At 39.3% G+C, this 23028-nt stretch overlaps 1 protein-coding gene across 6 annotated transcripts in view; it reads right to left on the reverse strand.

Moving 5' to 3' along the window:
- The window catches only part of myo3a (myosin IIIA), a 73515-nt gene extending 55663 nt beyond the window's left edge, over positions 1 to 17852 (reverse strand). For 5 of the 6 annotated variants that reach the window (XM_026180080.1, XM_026180078.1, XM_026180079.1 and 2 more), the window contains exons 1-3: positions 17812 to 17852; positions 10017 to 10200; positions 5789 to 5923 (exon numbers count right to left, since the gene is read on the reverse strand). In XM_026180080.1, coding sequence (XP_026035865.1) covers positions 5789 to 5923; positions 10017 to 10200; positions 17812 to 17840 — 348 coding nt within the window. In that variant the 5' untranslated portion in view covers positions 17841 to 17852. Of the gene's footprint in view, positions 1 to 5788; positions 5924 to 10016; positions 10201 to 11171; positions 11331 to 17811 lie in introns of those variants that run through there. The other variant, XM_026180076.1, reaches the window with a different exon arrangement.
- Positions 17853 to 23028: the final 5176 nt, after the last annotated feature.

Genomic DNA, 23028 nt, shown 5'->3' on the forward strand with positions numbered 1-23028 from the left:
GTTAGAGACGATTCAATGGAGTTTGATCTTTCCTTGTTACACATTTCACAGATTTGGAAGAGGAACGCACTGCATGAAAAGATTTGTTAAGATTTGCGCTCTGTCTTGCTCATCATGTCAAAGAATAAACAAAGGAACACACTGAATATTGAGTGGTCTAGTCTCCATTACAAATGAGGTCAGGTGCTTGTTTAGTCATGTAAATGCAAGTTTTGCATCAAAGACAAGCAAAGAAGTAGATAAAAGAAAGGTAAAGATGAAACAAACTAAACACAGGTGCTCGCTTTAGCCATCTTTCATTAACAGTGTGATTGCATAAAAGTTTAAATTTACATTGTATTTTTTTAATTACCTCATTTATGGATGGATATACCGAGTTGCAAAAGGCTCGAAGAAACATGTTCCCTGTGTGTGTGTGTGTGTTTGTACTTGTTTAAATATCTTTGTGAGGACCAAGAACTGTCATTATACTTGTGGGGACCACCAATAAATATGAGGACCAAATGCCAGTCCTTGTGAATTTGAAGGCATGTTTTGAGGCTCAAAATGTTGTTTTGAGTTTAGGGTTACAATTAGGTTATAGTTCAGTTTAAGGTTAAGCATTCATTTCTGGGGGGTTAGTGTTCGTGTTAGTGAAATCGAGGCATTGTATCTATTCAATGTCCTCATTAAGATCTGAAAACAAACGTGTGTGCGGCATGCTGGACCATCTCCAGAGAAGAGCACTCCCATTGTTACCGTGGCCTTATCGTTTACACGGAGCATAATAGCCGAGGTGTCCACTTTCTGGCACCGTTTATCGAAAGGTCTGATAGAGGGAAACTATTTCAAAACATCATTGTCAATTAACGAGTGCAAAGGTCAAGAGGATGAGCTTGGAGAGAGAAAATGGGTTGAAAAATCCAGGACAAATTGTTGACTTTGACAGGGTGTCCAAGTAGAATGAAGCGAGGAAAGCAAAAAAGGGACAAGCAAAAAATTTTTCATGTGTTTTCAAGCACTGATTCAATGACTAGGGAATTTGTGAACTGATTAAGGCTCACATCCTAACACATGTCCTAAAATGTGTAGGTTAGATTAGTTGGTGATTGTAAACTAACCATAGGTGTAGAGTTCAGAGTGTGTGATTTTCTGTCGCTCTGGGATAGACTAGCGACATGCCCAGGATGAGCCCTGATTAAGTTTCTCCTGAACCTTCGAGTCAAGTCCTCGTGCGATCCAGTTTTTGTGTTTTGTGCCACACTGAAAGGGAAAGCTGTATAGGCTTACTAATGAGAAGCTTCGAGAGATTTATCTCTCTTTTCCACTTATCATTTATCTTTCCCCAGACAACAATGCTAATTATTGTTTTCTTCATGTGCAGACTCTTTATGCAATTTTGGTCCTGACAAAGAATCTTCATAAGCCAATTTCTCCTACCACTGCTGCTTGCTTTTGCTGTTCATTTCCTCCGTGATAGAAAATGATGGTGTAAAGGTTTGCGCTTCAATAGATTGAGTTATCTTTTTCTGCTTCTTCTCTGAGCTGCTCACTTTAGCGGCCGGGGTTTAATTTAATTAATCTGCACACATAGATGAATGACGAATGACATTTTTTTAGCAATCCCAATTTTTTTTTAAAAAGCACATCCCCAGAGTGATGCAATTTTGATTTAAAACTCCAACATTTTTTATTTTAGCTCGATAGAAGATGGTGAACATTTAAAACAAATGACCTTTTAAAGTCTCACAAATGACATGCACATCTAAATTAGCTCCTTATTTCCAGTCAGAGAATAAAAGTCGCTCTAGCGTCACTTTCTTTGAAGTATTTTCAAGCTCTCTGGTAGCAATATTAGGCCTTTATACATGAAAGCATGCTCATCTCTGCCCACATCTGCTGTGATAAAGGAGAACACTACAGAGGCAAAGCCAAAAGCTCGTAGACCCCAATGAAGGGCTAACAAAGTAGCGGATGCAATTTGTATGAATTCTGCTCATAATGAGCGGTCTGCTGTCAGTGCAGGGCAGAGAAAGGCTCCTCTCAGCAGAGCTAAAGGATGGAAAATTACAGTTTAGAAAGGAGGGCCAGTAACCATGGTGAATGACCACCTCACTCCCTGCTTTCCTGTCTTTTTTACTGCTAAAACCCCATGTGCATCTACTTCAGAGCACAAAAACACACACGCACAACACAGCCACTTATTAAACTGTCAGGCAGTGATTTCAGCCTCAGGATTAGCCACCAGATTTGGACTGCTGGTTGCAGATTTGCAAGGGAAATTTTGAGTGGATATGTAACCACAGGGAATAAACAAAGATCACAGCAGATTTATAGTTTTACTCATAGGAATTAAGCCCTGGTAGATAATTTCACTGAACACTCACATGAAACTATCTTAAAAAAACAATAGCACTTTCTTTGTTTTCCTTCAAAAGGATGGTGCTGTCAGCATCTTGATATCTGAGAGAAGTAAATGCAGAGTCCTCTGCAAAGGTCAGGAGAAAGGAGATTGATGAAAGGGGAAGGAAACTCAAGATGGAGAGGTGAAAACTATCTATTGGGCTAGCATAACAGTGCTGCTGTTGATGTGAAGCCCACTGAGCTTGGATTACAGAAATATGGACACTTTGTTCTAGCACTGCTGTACCTGACAAAGGAAAAATGTTCAGTGTGAAACAATAATCTCCTAACAGTGGAAAAAAAGGTAGCGTAATAGAAGAACAGGATGAGTATCTTAAATGGAAATCCTGTCGGTCTTCATTTAGCTTTTGTATTTTTTTTTTTTTTTTAGCCTTAAGACTTTGTTTGGATGTTTAGGAAGGGAAACTGGTTGTAGATGGCCTGGGGAAATGGGGCTTTTGGTTAAAGGTTAGCATAATTTTTTGTTGGGTAAACAGTGGTACTAAGAGGTTCATTTATCTATGCCACAAGCTTGTACGTGGTTTTGTTTCAAGCTAAGTATCAACATCAACTATTTCAGCACATTTAGATCTAAACCTTTTAAAAAATCTTTTCACAGAAATGACCCAGGGGAGCTTTTGTTTGTTAGGCAAATGTATAAAATACCACAGCATGGAGCCACTGAGATATCCAACATCAGTAAAAAAAAAATATAAGCATGAAAAAGAGATTGAAAATCATTCTTTATATTCAACATCAGGCTCGATTTAAATAATGCTTTCTTAACTTCGTAAAAAGTAAAAGGTAACAAATAAACAGATACACCAATAATATCACTAACTAGGACTAGAAATTATTAGTAAGATGATAAGCAACAACAGCACAAAAATACATAAAGATTTTAAAATTGCATTTATGTTATTTACTAAATTTATCTACACTGGTCTCATATCATCTCATGTGAAGTGTGAATGTCACAGGCTGCTGCATACTGCTGTTATTTAGAGCCTAGCTGGCCTATTTTGTCCTACTCTCAGTCTGAGTGCACCTCCTTTTACTCCTCCTCACACAAAAACACTTAAATAATATTAATGGAGTTGGTGACAACATGTTCTTGTCATAGTTAAGTCTGAGAGTGACGTCAATATAGCTGTTCAGTCATCTCAGCTAATTTAATCACAGCATGCTGTTGAAATAAAATCCCGAGTTGCTGCTAATACACAGTGTAGTGAATACTGAATACTGAAGTGAATCGATTGGCCTGTTGTCACCAATATCCAGTCTAGTATCCAATCCAAATGTGAAATAGGTACGCCTAGGGATGGGTATCGTTTAGGTTTTATCCAATACCAGTCCCAAACCGATACTTTTGAAACGGTGCCGGTGCTTAAACGGTGCTCGAACCAGTGCTCGAACCGGTGCTTAAAGAATGAAGAACACAAACTTTGTCCAAAAACCTCTCATGTTTAGCTATTTTTTTGTAAAAAGATAACAATGTTAGCCTTTTCTGCAGCTATAGGGGATTTTTGATATCACTCTTGGCTGGAAGCAGTGCTTAAACAATGGAAAAAAACCCACAAACTTTGTCCAAAAACTTCTCATGTTTAACTGTTTTCCACTTTTTCTTTGGTCATTTTAGCCTTTTTGGCCAGGGTGAAGGGAGCATCTGCCATCAAACAAGAAGACAGCCGCATGTAACTACAACGGTGTTTGCTAGTTCACCTTACCTGCATTAATTTAATAACGTGGTTAGCCTACTCAACGTAAATTACACACGAACAACGAAAAGAAGTCCAGAAGTCCAGATGCTTTTCTTTGCAAGCTCCTTTGACTACGATGACCTGGATGACTGAGAACCTTCACAGACATACACGAACAACATTAAGCTACTCACGCAGAGAAGCACGGCTGCTGCTGCCATCATGATCATCATCATTTCTGCTACACTGGCAGGGCTAGGGGCCAGGACTCTCCTCTTCGGGTTTTTGGGGGATGTTGCTAACTCCGGGACCGATAACAGGCACCACACCCGCAGTAGATGTGCTCCATGTGAGGTCTCGCAGCAAGCTATCAAATACAGCGCATTTCTCGGCTTTTAAAAAACCGCTATGCGTCGCCAGGTGTTTCATCAGAGTCGAGGTGTTACCTCCTTTGCACAGTATCACCTTAAAGCACTTGTTGCAGGCTGCTGAGTTTGCATCTTTTGCTGTGAAGTACAGCCAGACTTTTGACTTAATCACCGGAGGACTACTTCAGCCAGCTCTGAAGGCTTCTCCTCGCCTATCCGCAAGTCTCCTCCCAGTGACATAAATTGTCAAAGTCATACAGAAAACAGTGGTTTACCAATGGCAGCAAGAAATGCTCTCTGGGGCTCATGCATGTGTATTTAAGGGATATTTCAGAAAAAAAGTGATTAATTAACCAGCAGACCAACATTTCCATCCCTTGAGACAAATTACATTATAGTCCATTCGCCAGAAACACCACACACACACACACACACACACACACACACACACACACACACACACACACACACACACACAAAGAAACACATCAACCACCCTTTTGGACGATGGCTGTTTCATTTCTTATCAAACCTCCTTGAGATTGCTGACAGTGTTTTCCAGACATCTCCAGGTTTGTACTGCTCTCTATCAAAGCAGGAACACAAATTACATGGTCCGACTGCCAAAAGGCAAAGAAAACCAATATCTGACACAGTGTTCGACCCCACAAACACTTTCTCTCCTCTGAGGTTGACCTCCATTACATGTTTGTCTGGAGCTTGACATTTCTAAAGGGCTACAGCAGAAAATGAAAAAAGGAGAAAGATGGAGAACGGGGGGAGCTGACAGGAAGGCTTTTTGAGGAGTACTGAAAGCAGCAGCAGTAGCAAGGTCTCCTTGAACCTTCATGAAAATATCACGGCTACATGTGGCTTTTCTCGTGCATCAGCAGGTGCAAACAAGGAAAGGCTAATTCAAAAAAGGCAATTTCAGTGTGTTGTATCTTCAGTTCTACAACAGAAATCAACTACAACAAGGAACATTTCAACCTGTGCTCCAACTTTATACAGAGGGTGTATAAACTAATACATGAAGACAGCTCCTGTTAACAGAAATCCCTGCTGTGCTGCTCTCAGCAGGGTGCTCACAACACGCAATCTAACCTCCCCCCCTCCTGGTACTAACTGGCCTGCGACCAAATCCCCCAGGTGCTCTATAAGTAAACTCCTAGACTGCCCATTGTGGCTAAAACTGTTACATAATCCCTGACCGCTGTACATACCTGGCAAGACTTCCTGTTTGTAGTATAATAAGGCTTTTGCACCTACAGTATATGCTCTCTAAGATCCAAGTCAAATCTGCCTGTGACAAAAACACAGCCAATGTTGTGCTCTTACCTCTAGTACGAGCCACAGCTGATCCCCACATTTGATGTCCTTCTTGTAATACATCCCGTAAAACTTGACCACATTGGCATGGTCAGAAAGAGCTTTGAGGATGTTGTATTCAGCTTCAATTTCCTCATCGATATCCTGAAACACAAGAGCAAACATCAGCTAAGTGTGTACGACACACACATTTTAACACCTACAATCTCATCTTTAGCTATTTTTTTTACCAGCCATATTTTATCTTTGAATGTTTAATGCCAAATAACAGAGTAATAGAGGTAATACTAATTACTACCTGGACTACTGTCTAGGCATGAGTTAAATAATATTAATACCATTTTCATACTGGTAGAAAAATTTGAAATTATGAACTGGAGAGGGTTACTTCACATAAGATAAAAGCTATTACTTTTTTAATAATCCCAATGTTGGGGAATTTTTTTGTTACAGAAGCTAAAAATAAGACCAAACACACCCAATTAATAGCCTGAATAATTTTAGCTTAATAAAATAAAATACAATCTTACTTTAAAGTAAAAAATAATTTGTAAAAAGAACAAAAATTGTATATTAAAATAATTTTATGTTTAAATACAAATTTTAAGAAATGACAAGAAATACATAAGAGTAAAATATCTAAAATTCAAAAAGCAAAAACCGAATTCAAATGAATTTAGTACAATAAATATATCAAATATCAGCTGACATGTAAGTGGCTCAGTAACAGTCATGCTCATTAATAACTAGTGTATGAAAGTGTTACATAATGTATACTTTTATCACTGTTTTTTACTTCAAAAACAACAAGCCATGTTGTTTTTGAAGTGATCTATAAATAAAGTTGGATTGGATTGGCTGATTGACAAGTTGTTACATTTACAAAGTTATTTATTGCTTGTTACAGTGTTTATGCTAAGCAGAGCTAACCATCCACTGGATCCTGCTTCTCGGTCCTCTTAGTTTAACTCTAACCAAGAAAATAACAATATAAAGATCAGCTGAATGGATACTTTGTTATTATTGCTTACATTTTTTCTTTCATTTATTTACCTTCTAGACTTTGTGGAGAAAACTGTAATTTATTTGCTTTCTCTCTCAACTTTTTCTATTCCTACACCAGTAGTGATGAGGAGGATACTCTCAACTATCTTCATTCAAGAGAACAGTGACAGAGTTGTGGTGATATCACAGATACACAGCCAATGCAATGTCCATAAACCAGACTTTGAGAATGATTCATTTCTTTGTCCTGTGATTTCTAAGACATGTATCTGCAGCTCCTCATTTAACTGCTTTGCAACCTTTTTAAATATCAAGAACGTCATCGGTTGCCTGATTTGATCAAAGAAAAACAGAGCGACCGACCTTCGGACACTATGCAAAGTCTCCACCATTTATTCTGCAATTTAATGTGGGCGAAAGGACATATCCAGGACATGTTAAATACAGCAGTCATCGTATACTCTTCTTCTGAATGTTGCATGGTTATTAAAGCCTAAAGACCGGGAACTTTTAGCATATAATGCAAATCGTGCTGGTGGACATTTAATCTTGTACAGTATTTAGTACTATATCACAAGTGATAAACAGTAGCAGTACTACAATAAATAGTACTGAGCAGAATCCTATTGTAGTTGGTGGCATCGGAAGTCTGACACCCCTCGTACAGAGTCCTGAAACCAGATTTTTTATTTCAAACATATGGTTTGGGGGTCAAAATGGGCACAGCAAAGACTCTAATTCCAATGGATGGTTTTGTAAAATGTGAAGGAGGGCATAATTTTTTAGACTTCCTGCGTTCATACTAAACCAAAGTAATTAACATTTTTTTTCATGTTTTGTCTGTAAAAAACAAAAACAAAAAATAGTTTTATAACTACAACAAAGACAGGGCAACAAACTACTTAACACTTTGTTGAAATTGCACCTTTGATATATGAAGATTTCTTAGGGACTAAATGTGCAGTTAAACTTTTTTTTACACTGACAGAAATGGGAATTTCAAAGATCCAGGCCACTTAAGATCAAAGTGGCTATATGTGGCCCACAATGTAAAATGACTTTGCTTTATACATTTAATGTAGCTTAAGGTAGAAAGCAAAAGTACAGAAAATTACTGGACTACAAATCGCTTTTCATCAAAAAAAGTAAAAAGAAAAAGATAAAGCTTGAAACTAAACATAACATACAGTATTTAAAAAAATCTGTACTGCATCTTCTATATGTGAACGAAATGAGTGCAGTGATTAAGATTATGGTAATGATGCGCTTTGCGTTTCTTAATAATTAGAAACAAATCCCCTCCCAAATTAATGAGACTTGAAGAGTGTGTTTAATAGAAGAACCCTGCTGCTCATTAAATGCCTCTAAATAAACCATGCACTATAACGTAGACTCAAAATAGACAACACAATCGATGAAGAACGGTAACAAACAGACTACTCAAATATGGTAATGCTCAGAAATGTAACACATCTGAAGTAATCTTCTGTAAATGGTAAATCTAGTAATTATAAAAAATGTTGACTCTATAGGACAGATCAGTCCCACAATGTCAAGTTTAACATCATGTTTCCCTGCAGCATGACAAAGTCTTCTTCTCATTAGGCCGTTTCTTTTTTTTCTTCTCCTTCTTCACACACTTCTGCTGTAATGCCAAATTTGTGTTTTGGCTCTGTGCTAAAGCACCCCACAAGCAACGCAAGTCCAAAATGATCAGAGTGCTAAACTGATATCATCAGAGGCAATTTGCTGAGATAATTTGCTGATGGTTGTAGATGGGAAGAATAGTTACAAGAATCTCGCTTGAGGTGTTTCCAACCTGCTTGGCTTTATTCTCTTCACAGGCTGAGAACAAAGCAGAGCAGAGTGATGTTTATCTTACCGAGGGCAGAGCTAATAAGTCAGACTACACTGACGATTTGATTTTTTGTGCTTGCAAAGCCAGAGGTTTTTCACATCATAAAGGTTTTTCTTTCTTTGTGAGATGGTGGGGCCTTTACTGTTTACTTCTCAGTGAGTTTTCTACCCAGCTATTTAGATTTCCTTTTAAATACCAGCTGGTATACATAGCCTATGGGCACGCTTCAGATGAAATGTAAAGAAAAATCATGACTTTTAACCTTGGAAGATCATGTGCACTCCCTGTTCCAGATATAAATCTCTAAAAAAAAAAAAAGGTAAAAGGTAAAAAATAATGAAACATATAAAATACACATTTTCAGTTTAAAAAGATGAAATTTGATCACATTTAAGGTGTCATACAACAGGGAAAACTACACTAACAATCAACTAAAACTAAAGTAAAGATGCAGGAAAGTAAAAACACCCAGAAATCGATGATGTAAATTAAACACTTGCCATGTCACAAGACATAAACGTGTACTTCTTGTGCCATCACTAAGAGCAAAACAATATGTATAGATATATATACCAATCAGGCATTAACATGACATTATGCTTAAAATTGTGTTGGTCCCCCTTTTGCTGTAGTTGGGGCCTCACTTGTTTAACCAGCACAATCCACAGATGGTCGATTGTTGGCATCTTGTTGGCGCTTTTGGTGGCAAACAAGCCTCAGCATGGGCACGGTGACTGGTCTATAGCCCCATAAGCAACAAACTATAATGCACTGTGTATTCTGACACCTTTCTATCACAACCAGCATTGCATTTTTACCGATTTGAGCTACTCTCATCTGCTCATCTGTTGGATCAGACCCAATGGTCAGCCTTTGCTCCCTGTGTACATCAATGAGCTTTGACTGTCCATGACACTGTTGCTGGTTCATCTGTAGCTGGTCAGTGAGTCATCAGAGCTTTGGTAATTTTTACACACTGTGCACTTGGCACTGATCAGTTTCGCTCTATAAGTTCTTGGTCTGACATTTTGTGGCTGAATCACTGTGTTTTCTAAATGTCAGATGTGAAATATGTGGAATATTTAGGAGGGAAAATTTTCACAAATGCACCTGTTGCAATGGCAACATCCATTGCAGTGCCATACTGAAATTCAGTGAACTCTATAGAATGACCTATTCTAAGCGCTGGATTCCCTGAAAACACCTGAATTCAAAGATTAAGTGATATGATCCAGTACTTACAGAAAAAAATTACAAAAACATATTACAATTCCAGATTGTAGCCGTTACTTTCTTTGTTTCAGTCATAAAAAATATTGAAGAAGTCTTAAAGCTCTTTCACAATGTACTTACTATGTAACAAACTCAACTTACATGGATCGGATCCAGTATCTTCACAGCTGCTTTACTTCCATCTATTTTATTAAGCACCTTATAGACTTTTCCATAGGTCCCTTTACCAATTGTCTCGATGATTTCCCAGGTGTCGGTCGGATCTGGAAAGTTGTCAAAGACAATCGATTTCCCTGATCGTGGAAACATCTTTAGGAGATATCTCCTGCAGAATGGGAAAAACACATGTACATGTGGGTCAGTGATAGAGAAGGGGCAGGCGGTAAGTTGGGGGGGGGGGGGGGACATTGTGCTGTGTGTGACCTATATTATACACCAGTTAGTGCAGCTATACTGTTATTAATCCATGTCTGAACTGAGTAAACACATTAGTAAAGAGCTCAGATGAAGGGGATTTAAAGCTATTGTGCAAGTACATAATGTACAGTAGATCTTTTCCTTCAGATTCTAAATTCAACACCTGAAGCTTAATCAGATGAGTGTTCAAAGTTCACGGTTTGTTTGGGAATTAAACTGGAAGTGTTTTACTTGAGGATAATCCGGGGATGCAATATAGATGGGGGGTTAAATTGGGTCTTTAGGGGATTTAACGCCCATCTATATCTGCAGTAAATATTACATCTAGAGGAAATAGCTTTGATTTTCAGCAGATTGAAGCTTTATAACATAACAATGCATAAAAATAAAGGCAACAACTGTGCTTGCCTTCATTAAGACTCTTCAGTGTCCTGTTACAGATAAATGGGATGTCTTAGCTTTAAGTCACAGCTTTTCTGTAAACACTCAGAGGGGTGTGCTTCCTACTTTCAGGTCCAATAAGACACATTCCCAATTTTTAAGGCTGATATCATTCAGCACCAAATTGATCAAGATATTCAGCAAGATACATCCAAAATGGCAAGGTGATAATATGTACATATATTTTAAAAAGCAAACAGCTATTAGTAAATAAACCCATATGTTGTCTTTGCATGGAAATATGCAGAGGAAAGTTCAGGTTCTGCAGATCAATCAGATAATTACATGAAATGCAATTACAGCCAAATCTCAAGAGAGTCTTTCGTGTATCCCTCAAAGGTGTCTGTCTGTCATCACAGATTTGTTCCCATAACTCAAAGAACCACATCCACAAAGCTAAAGCAAAGAGAAAAGCACAACTCTCTAAATCAAACTTACATTATTCTCCGAAATCAATGCAGCACATTTTTTTGGGGGAAACAAAGCAATTAATCCATTTCTGTGCAAAAGGTTAGCAGTGGCAGGCCAGCCTGGCCCGGCAGTGAGTACCACAAACAGAGGAGGAGCTAACGAAAGCTAATCTCACTAGCAATTCCCCTGCTGCAGGGCTGCCATTGGAAACTAGCTCTGAGAGATTGGAGATACAGTGGGATTAGCAGGAATTAGTCTCTGTTGCAGCATGAGCCTTTCCCCATATAGATGCCCATTCACACACAAAAGAAAACTAGCTCGAGTGGAAGTGCACAGTGATGCAAAAAGCCTTCTTCTTCTTTTTATTATCATTTTTCACTTTATTTTGCGGTGAGAGAAGACTGCCACCCAGGGTGCCATCTTATACTCAGCTCCTGCAGTTATTTTATCTGAACTAGTTAAGATGATTTAAATTGTACAGATTCCTGCACACAGCAAGATAAAACTGGCAGACAGGCACATTATTTTGCAGAGATATCATCAGCCATTGCCCATGCAGAGCAATTAGACTCCTATACATGTATCCTTGTGTAGGTAATTGCACTTGTAATGTACATTGCCCAAGTAATCCACAGACATCCTCAATAATACATCATTGCCTGTGTGTGTCAACATGCTGCGACACATGAGAGGGGAGGGCGAAACCTAAGGACTCACAGTGGACACCTCCAACAGGATCACAAGCTGCAAGGAAGTAACCCTTTAGAGGAGGCAGTGTGCGTGAGTTTGTGACTGCATGCATGTGGTTATTTAAGCTTGTGTGCCCCAGAGTACTGGCTGCCTGTCACTTTTCATTAGCTGTTAAAGGTTGTGGCATTAACCATAGTCTGTGTGCACAAATAATGAAATGCAGATGTGTAACTGAGCATGTATTTACTGCTTTGCTATTATTTGATAGAAATAATACAGTTTTGTTGCTGTTGTTTTGTGTCTTGTTTATGTGAAAATTAAATATAAATGTGTGGGGTTTTTTTTTAAGTCAAGTGAAGGCACACTCCTTGATCTGAGTGGCATCTGATCAGGACGTCTGGCCACTTGAGGCTACTCTGTAACCCTGATGAATAGGTTAACGTTTCAGCTTAACCGTGGCACATGAAGTTTGCCCGTCTACAAGCTGAGATAATCTGCCTCACTGGGCTCATCAAAGTCAAAAAACGCAGCGCTCCCACTCAGACAACATGAGCTTGGTAAAAGAATTCTGTGAAGCAAGTGGCTACGACTGGAAAGACACAGAAAAAGATCCTCATAATATCAAGCCAAATAAGCCCATGTGAATAGATGAAACTTGAAAGCATAGCCACAGAATTTATTAGAAATAATATAAAAGTACAAACAATAAGGCATGTCAAATCTTGCAAACAGTTCATCGACAGCTGTAGCAGCTTAACTTCTCCACATAGTAAACATAAGTTACACTTTACAATCTTTACAGACTTAAATGTTGCCAAATTATTACAAGTGAACTAACTTTACTGACCTTTGATGGCTTGCAGTGAAAAGGCACAAAGCGAACAGAGACACATGGATGGTAAGGATAAAGCATAGATTGCACTTTCACATATGCACGCGTACACACACACGGTATCCATACAGCCTGCACTGGGCTACTACTGAGCCACTCCCAAAGTTTGCAAATAAGAAATCCAAATGAAGCAGCCTTGACGTGTTTATGTTTGCAGTCAAAGCTGAAAACATGTTTAGGTAAGTCAAGAAGCTGGATCAGCCAGTATAAAAAGTTAGTATCATACTTACTCTTTCCTAAGTGCATTAACATGCTTGGGTATCAGTTGTGGATGGCAGCAGCAGCAGCAACAGACCAGAGCAGGATGTTGTTCCTGTGTGCCCCAGCCACCTCTGCTATGTATTATACATCAAGAATAAGGAACACTCGCAAAGTTATTATCCCCAAGTAATTGGTTTTAGTAATTATCTTAGGCATGAGGACATCCAGTAGCCAGCAGCCGATCAATTGATAGTGTCATAAATTAACCTGCAGAAGACAAGCTAACAATGGGCGAGTATACGGACGACAACAAGGAGCGAGTCAGGTGAAACAGGCCATGGCTGCTCTGGTGCTCCTCTCAGCATCATTCAGCAGTGTCCCATTACACGGGTGCTGCTGGGCAAAGAGTCCCAGCAGTGCCAGCAGAGCTCGGCTGAGAGTTCAGTTCAAAGGGCTCGAGTGATGTTATCTGAAACCTGCTTCACATAAAGTTTATTTAATGCAGTCATTTTATATCAGTAAATCCAACTCTTTCTCGTTTTTGACGCGTAGAATGAAGTCAGAGAGTCAAATATTGTAAGGATGAACAAAACCTGAGAAAGAGATTATATTTATTTTCACTGCATGTGAGCGCCCTGTTTGCACAGACTGTAAAAAAAAAAGACTAACGTGACATCATCTATTGATTAGCCCTATTATGAAAAACTGACCTTGATGTTTTCAGCGTTGCCGTCTTCGTGTTTTGAAAGCGAGGTGTGAGAAACCAAGGCACCACACCTCATTAGCCAATCAAGATATTCTGGATGATCTTCCTTCTTGACTCTAATAATGACCATAATTTACCAAATGAACGTAATGGTTTATTTAATATGACATTGAAATAGTGACTGAGTCTGTAAAGCCATCAGGGAAGCGTTTTCAGAGGTCTCGGAATGAGGGAAAGACTGACTCAGCTGAGCTGGGGCTAGTAGTTGCTACAAAATCTGTGCCATGACCAGTATGAATCATTGATACAAGGCAGTACAGAGCCATGCTTTCATGTACTTTGACCCAAATTTTAACCCTACAGTCTATATGTGGCAGCAGAAATCAAGACCCATCAGAGCAGGGAAGATTTTTCCAGTCTTCAGTTGTCTAATTCTGGCAAGCCCCTGTGATTGCAGCCTCAGTTTTCTGTTGTCAGGTGACAGGAGTGGCTGTTCTGCTGCTTCAAGATTTCATGTGCTGTTTGTTCAGAGATGCACTTTGGTAAACGTTGGTTATTCGAGTTACCCTTGGCACTTTTCCTCTGATGTCTGGCATCAACAAACCATTTTAACCCAAAGAACTGCCAGTCCATTAACGAGCAGCTGAACAAAAATACCTAATATAGTGGCCATGACTTTTAGAACTATATGACAGTCTTCTTAGAAAGTTGCATCCATTACACACTAATAGCCTCTTAAGATGTAAAGCTGCAGACATGATGGCTGAAGAAACTCTCATCACTCTTTAGCTTAAGAGTGACTCTTTAAAAGCTTCACAACACAGGGAAAAGCCAGTAAAAAACAAATCTATAACGACCTGTTTGTCTTCTTAATTTTGACAAAACCGGTCTCTATCAGTGCTCATGATGTGTGAAGTGAGCTATCATTTGCCTTTCAGTCATCTCGTTTGTTTACATTAATAGTACATTTGATTTGTCAGTGCACCAAACACTTAAAAACAATTAACAGTCCAGAGGAGAGAAGTGAGACTTCATGCAGCATAGTTTCCTTTGTAAATTATTGATTCTGCCAAAACTGTCAGAAAGTAATTGTTGTAGCAGTGAAGCTGATAATTTATCAAACACACTAACAGATGGCACAGCGATTATTTTCTTCTGAACACGCAGAGGCGTGTCTTCATCGTGTCGTGCAGTCGAGTCAGGAAGAATATTACACGTGTTTGGCTGATTGATCATAACCAATTCACCACTTTAATTGGAAGATTCTGGGTACTGTACAGCTGATTTGACACAGTCAGTCAAAGATCACACAGACTTGCATTAGCAATCACTTGTATACAGACAAACGCTTTCAGTATGACAGTTTCTTACAATAAAAGTCTGGATTTTCTTCTGTTTAACATGACACATGCTCTGTGTAGCTCCACATATGCTTCGATTCTTTCATTTCTGAAATGAATAAGGCTTTATGCTCTCCACAGATACTGTAATTCATAAACCATCAGGCAAGCTGTGACCATTAGGGTCACTGTTATTTCCGTTCAGTAAAGGAAAACAACCCACTCTGCAAGATGACATGTAATAGGCAGTTAACTGATTTAGGTAACCTCACGCTTAAGCTGAAATATTCATGCAGCTTCTCAGGTATTATCTCACAGGAACACATGCATAAAGGCTCTTTAATGTTGTACTTTTGTCTTTTCTCTTTGCACAGGCAGTTACTTTATTGTTTGCATTTATTGACTCTTTTTTTAGGGAGTAAATTTGTGACTTGGGGAACTGTAAGCAATTACTCCTAGATAAACAGCATTATGAATAATGGAGGCATTTCCCTGATAACTAACACACACACAAAGGCTGAAATTATACTCTGATTATAGAAAAGTCCGGAGAAAGTTTGGTAGGATGGACTGGAAAAGACATAACAAGGAAACGGCAATTTCCAAGGAGAAAGAAAAATAAGACACCGTCCAAAAAACTAATTTCAAATGGCTCCAGTCTCATTTGAAAAACCCCCCCAAAAAAACAACAGTAGGTCCAGTGCTTTGACCATGTCACAAAGCCTCATCAATCATTTGGCTTTGCGGCGCCTGCTTTTTGGCCAATAATAAATCTGGCGAGCAGTGATGTCTCTGTCTATTACCGGCACTTTATGAATCCTAGTTCTGTCTTCAGCACCAGTACCCCCCACCGATGACCCACACTGTCCGGCCTTGGGAGGAGGGGGAAAGTGGGGGTGGGGTGGCTGAATAATCAACGTGCTGACTTAAAGTGTGGGTCCTTCAAGCACAACCTCCGGGCTTGGGCAACTGCAGTGCACCAACCTCATTTCCTGCTCTGCTGCTTCACAAATGGCTCCTGGAAGCTGAACCAAAACCAAGGATGGAGATGCACTGATGGCAATAATAGCCTCGTGATTAGAGCGGGCAAAGGTCCAGTACAGTGTGCAGACTCTCCCTGTGCTCCAGTCCTCACTATTTCACCAGTTTAGCACCAGAAACATACAAAGGAAAACAACTCAGGGATGATTTTCATTTACTGCTTGTCCTTGTGATTTTTATACAACTTGGTCATTTTTCCCATTTCCTCTGATATTAGCTAATTGACAGCACTGTTTTATGTTCACCAGGTACAAGGTAAAATATTTCAGCAACTATTATCTGTATTGTCATGAAGCTAAAGCACAAACTGTCACAAAATACCAACATTTACTGTCACAATCATCTGACTTTGATTAGTTCCCACAGCAATCAAAAACTATTCACTTACCAAAACGCAGAGCGCAGGATGTTTTGTGGATATGACATTTTCACTCATGGTTACTGGGCAATGGATCAAAAAATGGCAATGCTCTGACTATTAAGTTGATATTTTTGAATGTGTTGCTAAAAAATGCAACAACTCTTCTTCTGCTTTGTCTTCTGCTTCGTGGAGGCAAAGCTGCCTTCTTCACCAGTAAAATGAGCACATTACTATTAACACTGGTCTAACAAACCTGTTTATCTCACACTCTACCTTCATGTGTGAACAAGACATAAACTCCTCTGGCAATCCAAAAGGATACTGGCCTTAGAATTGGAGATTTGACTCTCAACCTGGCTGCTTCACTTTCAGATGTAAACACCTTGGCGAAGATTACCATCTGATTCGTCACTGTGTGCCAAAAGCACACACTGAAGTGCCGTTTTGAGATTCCTAAAGTTGACATCCTAGCGGCACCTTGAGATCCTGCATGCAGGGATAGGAACAGAGTCCACCACACACTGAAAATATAATGGACCAACACAGCTCTCACTTTGGTTACATAATAACCTAATGGCTGGAAGTACCACACCATTACCTTGCACTCACATATGAGCACATACAGGTTTCCCTGGGACACAAGGTTATAGGACTTCTTCAAGGGAATGAGAAACAGTCTGGACTTATTTAGCCTTAGGTTGCTTCTATAGAGGGCTTCACAGTGTGTTTCTCATTCACCCATTCACACTCTTACAAACGAATAAAACTCTGTAGTGTCAGTGGCTTAATGATGACCCCCCTCCCATGAAGCCTAACGAGCATTGGTCCTCTTGAATCTAAGGCTTGACATTTGAGAAAACAAACATACAGAGAACTGAAAACTAGAAGTATGAGATTGTTCTTTGATTTAAACAATTTTTTCCCACATTGAAACATTCACATCACTCTTACAAAATTATATGTCCAACACACACACAAGTAGGTTGTGTAACAACTTACTCCAAAGTACACCGGTTTAACAAAAATCCCTCCTTGCCAAATACCACATATGAAATATTGGACGAGAACCCACGTGCCCACAGTGAAATGTGTTACGTGTTACATAAGCGGTTAATAGGCTTAATTTCCTGACAGGTAACCTACATACTGCTCTGCTGCACTCTGAGTCGCTAGTCTCTACACCGTGAAGCATCATCCTTTCGCACTGATGCTGCGCTGACGAGATAGCTCGACACACGTAAGATGGCTGCATGATGGCTGAATAATCCTTTCTGCATACAGTATGGAACTGTGCATCCGTCTAGTTTGATCCGACACTGATTTTTTTCAGTCAGTTTAGGTCCTGCATGTTTTGTAAAAGCAGAAATATTACCTTAATTTTCCAACAAAAAGAAAAAAAATCTCTGGAACACAGTTTAAGAAACAGAGAGTCTTACCTGAAATGAAAGAGGCTGCTTTCAGACATGTCTTCAGTCCTTTACAGGCAGATCATTTGTGAAATGTGTTGGGATTCAGAGTAGTGCAAGGGTTGAGAACAATTATGTTGTTGAAAATGAAGTGCCACTTGCAAGCAAGTCATTCAGCTTTGTCTGCTCTAGCCCACTCATTAAACTCTGGAATATTACAGATATCACTGCATTGTGATTTATTCATTTATTTTGGTGTTATGCAGAAATAATGAATATTGTGCAGTATATGAAAGCATAGTAGTGATTGGATAATCACAATAAACACTTAAAAGTTTGGTTAGAGCAAGTTTTCTTTAACATTACACAACTTTAGTGACTTTGACGTCACATTACAAAGAAAACTGAAGCATAAATGTTCATAAAGATTGGGCTCAATTTCTCCCTTTTATGCCTTTTCTAGAGCATGCTGCTTTAAAAGCAGCCATAAGCATTTTTGTGGCCTCAAACCTCTGTTCATAATATGCTGGCCTGAAGGACAAGCAAGAATTCATTAGGTTTGATTGACTGATTGATAAAGATATTGATAAGTCCCATCTGACACTTTGTATGTGGAATGTAGGAATCGATACCGCTCTCATGATATTGGTAGCCATGAGTGTTGCACCACCATCGTGTCTTAGTGTTTTATTGCTTTATCCTTCAAGCTTCTATTCCGAAGCCACAGAAATGTAAATGTTTATGTAAATATCTTGAATTTCCTGTCTATTCGTTGACCTACATAAGCCCAATGTCTCCGTCCACCTATTTTGTGCACTGCTGCTAAAGTAATTAGTAGAAACAGTGTCACAGTGTCCCATTCTCCCTTCATTCGCTGTACTAATCACATGGACATACTTGAAAATGCTGAGTGGAATAATGGTAGGACACAATCAAGGGAAATCAGAGATCACTTCAAGGAGATTTAAGGAGTGACGCTCTGATTGTTGATGCCGCTGTCATGCAGATCAGTGGATGGCTGGCTGGGTCTGCAGCACCCGAGTCGACTCAGTCTGTGAAGACTGATTGAATAAGGCTACTGATGAGGCTATTGTGACCGTGGGTACGTGGTGTGAATGCATGACAGGCTCATGGCTGGCGTCAATGACTGGCCGCCATTGTGGCAAACCACTGGGCTGTGACTTACCCAGCTGTGGTGCACACATATCATGAAGCACTGAAATGAGTATTGGGATTGTGCAGTTGATAGAAAGATCATTAGGCAATCATTACTACAATATACATGCATGCTGCTCAATTTGGTCAGCCTTTGTTCAGCTGACCTGACAACCTTGCTCATTATAACATTAATGTGCATAGTCTGGGACACTTTTACTGCTGGGAGTCACATGAAATTAGACAATCTCTAATTGCAAATTGGTTTCTTTTGCTATCATGCAGGCAAGCACACCATGAAAACTGGGGAACTGCAGCACAACCTCAACATATATAGCTAATCTAAGTATCTCATGAGCTTCGTGAATGGATTTATTGAAGGCTGTAGGATGTGAATTGGATGAATGACAGTCTATTTATAGCTGCCTTTGATATTCAGACATTTAATTTTCATTTTGATCTCCTTAATCGGACACAGTATTTCTTTGAGACATTAGCACCCTTTGCAACTCTACAAATGCTAATTCGAGCTATTCACAGAAAGCTAATAATTATGTTGAATTATTAGTTTTCTATAAATATGCATAAGACTTTTACCACAGTGTGTATACTGGAAGGGTTTGATAGATATCAAATACTTGGTTCGGTGCTTTGAGTCAAATGCTAAACTTCAGCATGCTAACATGGTAATTTATCTAATTTATGCTAAGTCATGTTGTTTACCATCTTAGCCTTCTGTCACACATGCTTAGAGACTGTTCTAAAACCCACTGGTGCCTACTTATGCTAGGGAAAATGGTCATTCTCCAACCAGTTAATGGTTAGTTTCTGGCAGTTGAGGCTCTTCGTGTTGTACCAAAAACATGCTTGCGATTGCCTTGGTTGCTAGCAGACTTCTCTGGTCAGTGCTAGATTGCATGAAAGATGCCAGCTTGTGTGCAAACACTGGCCAACTACTTACTAATTAGTAATGAAACTGTGACACAAAAAGAGGCCATTGCATCTTTTAAAATGTGTAGATTTCAGCAGTAAGACACATCATTGACCTTGAAGGTGATTGGTCACTGTTTCGAAGATGTGTTGGCTAGTGTTTAAACGCTAGTCTGGATCTTTCAAACAAACTTACAGGCAATTATGGCAATCTGTTAGCAACCATAATAACCAAAATGTTTTGGTACAGTGCTTTGTGACTGACTTCACTAAACAAAAGCATAAACTTTGTGTGTGGGCCTTTAAAGTTTGTAGTTGAGTCATTTATGATATATGGAAATACATTCATGCCTCTTTGACAATACAAGTGTTAAATATATTATTTTCAACTTCTAATGACTAAATTTAAGAATATCTCTAATAAATAAAACTAAGGGTATATGTATGGAAACACAGCCATTAAAAAGTATTCCTATATTGAATATAATGTGGTCATAAATTACTTCAATTCTCCCCTTTTTGTTTCACCATGGTTTTCAAGGTGAAACAAAAAGGGGAGAATATATTAAAGGGTTAAAGGCTGACTTCATGATAGCACTAAATAAATAAAAAAATCAAATAAATATAAATCAAGTCAAATAAACCAATAAGTTAAATGCAAGAAAAACACTGCCATCCCCAGAGGCATGGTTAAAAAGTTTGTGGCCCAGGAATCTCAGTAAGTGCATTAAATAAAGTACACACTGTGAACAATAAACAGCTTTTGACCACGCTGTTTGCCCACTCCACTGTCATCCCACATTAGAAAAACCAGAAGGGGTTCATGACCCTGTGCTGAACAGTCCCAGCCATGACTCACCATCAAAACAGAGTTTGTCCTGTTCACCGGTAGAGAGGAGTTGCATAACTTGGCAATGCAAATGCCCCGCTTTGCGCTTCAGTATTCATATCTATCTATCAACAATTCTGTCTGTGATTTTGGGAGTTTTTGTTATAGCATCCCTTTAAGCCGTGGTAAAAGTTGACTTGACTTATATAAAGGATGACATCCAGAGAAAAAAAGTTCTGATTTTACTTATAGCTACACTCCCATATTACCTGTTACAAATGCCTAACATTAAAAGGCTTAAAAATATACCCATATGGCCTGGTTCTCCATCCAACTGCATATTGGAGCTTCATTAGAAGCTATGAAATTCAAGTATTTTAGTACTGAGATCTGGTGACTGTGCCTGAGGCCATTTTAGTGACATGTTCAGGAAACCACTTTGACATTACCGGGCTTTTCACATGAAGTGCTGTCCTGCTCATCAGAAGATGGCTACACTTTGGACATAAAGGGATGGACATGGTCAGCAAATGCTGCCATCTTTACTAGACTTGTATAGTCCCAAACAAATATGGGTACATATACAAGTCTTCTCAAGATATGATCTCACACATATGAAAAAAACTATAACAGCAACTGATAGCAAGAATGCCAGTTGTCCTTAAAACCTTTCATTATCTGCAGATATATTTATTTATTTATTATCCTGTGAATCTATAAAGGCACGTATAAGGGAACATGCAATGTGTGAAAACAGACAGACTGGAAAACCCATCACTGTGAAATTAACATGTGTTATCAGAACAAAGGTCAAGTTGAAGGAAAGATCTGCTGCTGCTAATTTGATAAAAATCCCTCCTCCATGAAAAACTGCAAACACTCATCCTATGAGAGAAATACCAGAGATGCTGTATGTTACACATCATCACGTCTTTCTTTCATTGCTTTTTCTGACTGGCTTTCTACTGTCATCATGAAAGACACTCGCATTTGCCTCGCGGCTAAACCTCACATCTGTCTGTGTTTCCAGATAATACGACAGCTCTGATCAGCGGTTAATGGCCAGCAGCATTTTAGTCATTTCACTCCTCCGCTTTCTTCGTTTTCTTTTAAAATAATCTACGCATTTTTTTCCTTATCATTAAACCCCAAAAGACCCAGAGGACCTGCAAATGAATCACTCATGCTGAAATACATCTGGGGACAAACAGCCACCGCTGAGATGATGCTGATTCGTGTGGCGTTTGGATGAAATCCAAGCTCGTCTCTGAAACATATTGTGATGCATTCACTGTCTAAGTTGTTTGTCTGCATGTACCCAGTCCCCTTCAAATGATTTTTTTTCTCTTTTTTGGCCCAAAGATGTCTGCTTTGCCCTGCGTCACTGCACGAATAACCAACAGGATTTAAGGGTGGGGTTGGGGTTCCTTCAAGCTGTCATTTTGCGTGTTCTTCTACGTCACAAGCATCACCTCTTAACACCAGTTTCTATGGAGAAGAGGGTAAAAAATAGTCTTTTCTGGGGTTTTTTCTTTTTACTTTTGTGGGAGAATGCAGATTAACAAAATGTCCACTGTTTGTGCAACTGCTATCACAAAAATGTGCACAGTTGGTCAGATATTAAAAGAACCTACAGCATATAACCATTCATCATTTTTTTCACCCCTCTGTCTGTCTGAGGACACCTAAGGGGTACAAACTAAAAAAAAAAACATGGAGTTGCTCTGACCCTGAAAATAGAGGTCACACAAGCTTTATATATTCCATTCAGTACAAAGAGGCAGAGCCATGGGGGCCTGCCACACAGGAACAGTTCATTTTAAATGTCCTGCAAACACCGACATATATCATGGATGTTCCGCATATGTTGTGACTGAATACTGCCATCCTGTTTCTTCAGGAAATAAACGAGCTTGAGGCAACATCATGACTATGTCAGCGTGATGTCCTCGCAGTACCATCCCTTCAGCACCCACTGGCTACATCGAAGGGGCTGTCTTTGCCCAAAATGCATTCAGAAAGGGGAAGATGAGGTTTTGCTTTATAAGGCCAAGCCTGCTGGATACCCTCAGAATACATTATGCCCCCCTCTGCGCTTTTAAGCTTGCGAGACTATTATCCAGCAGCTCCCAGTAAGTTCTTATCAGTGGCAGCCAGATGGAGAGCGCACCAGCAATACCTCAAGACTTGTTGATCGAGCAGTGCTGCCAGAAAGGCCGTCATTGTGGAGCGGTTCTGTGGTTTGAGATTAGCATCTTGGCTTTGTTTCCCCCTCTACATTTTATAATTGCTAAGAGAGGTCTCGTTAATGATTGTTCATTGGTTGGATTGAT

This window comes from Astatotilapia calliptera, chromosome 9 (assembly GCF_900246225.1).
Source record: "Astatotilapia calliptera chromosome 9, fAstCal1.2, whole genome shotgun sequence".
NCBI lineage: Eukaryota > Metazoa > Chordata > Actinopteri > Cichliformes > Cichlidae > Astatotilapia > Astatotilapia calliptera.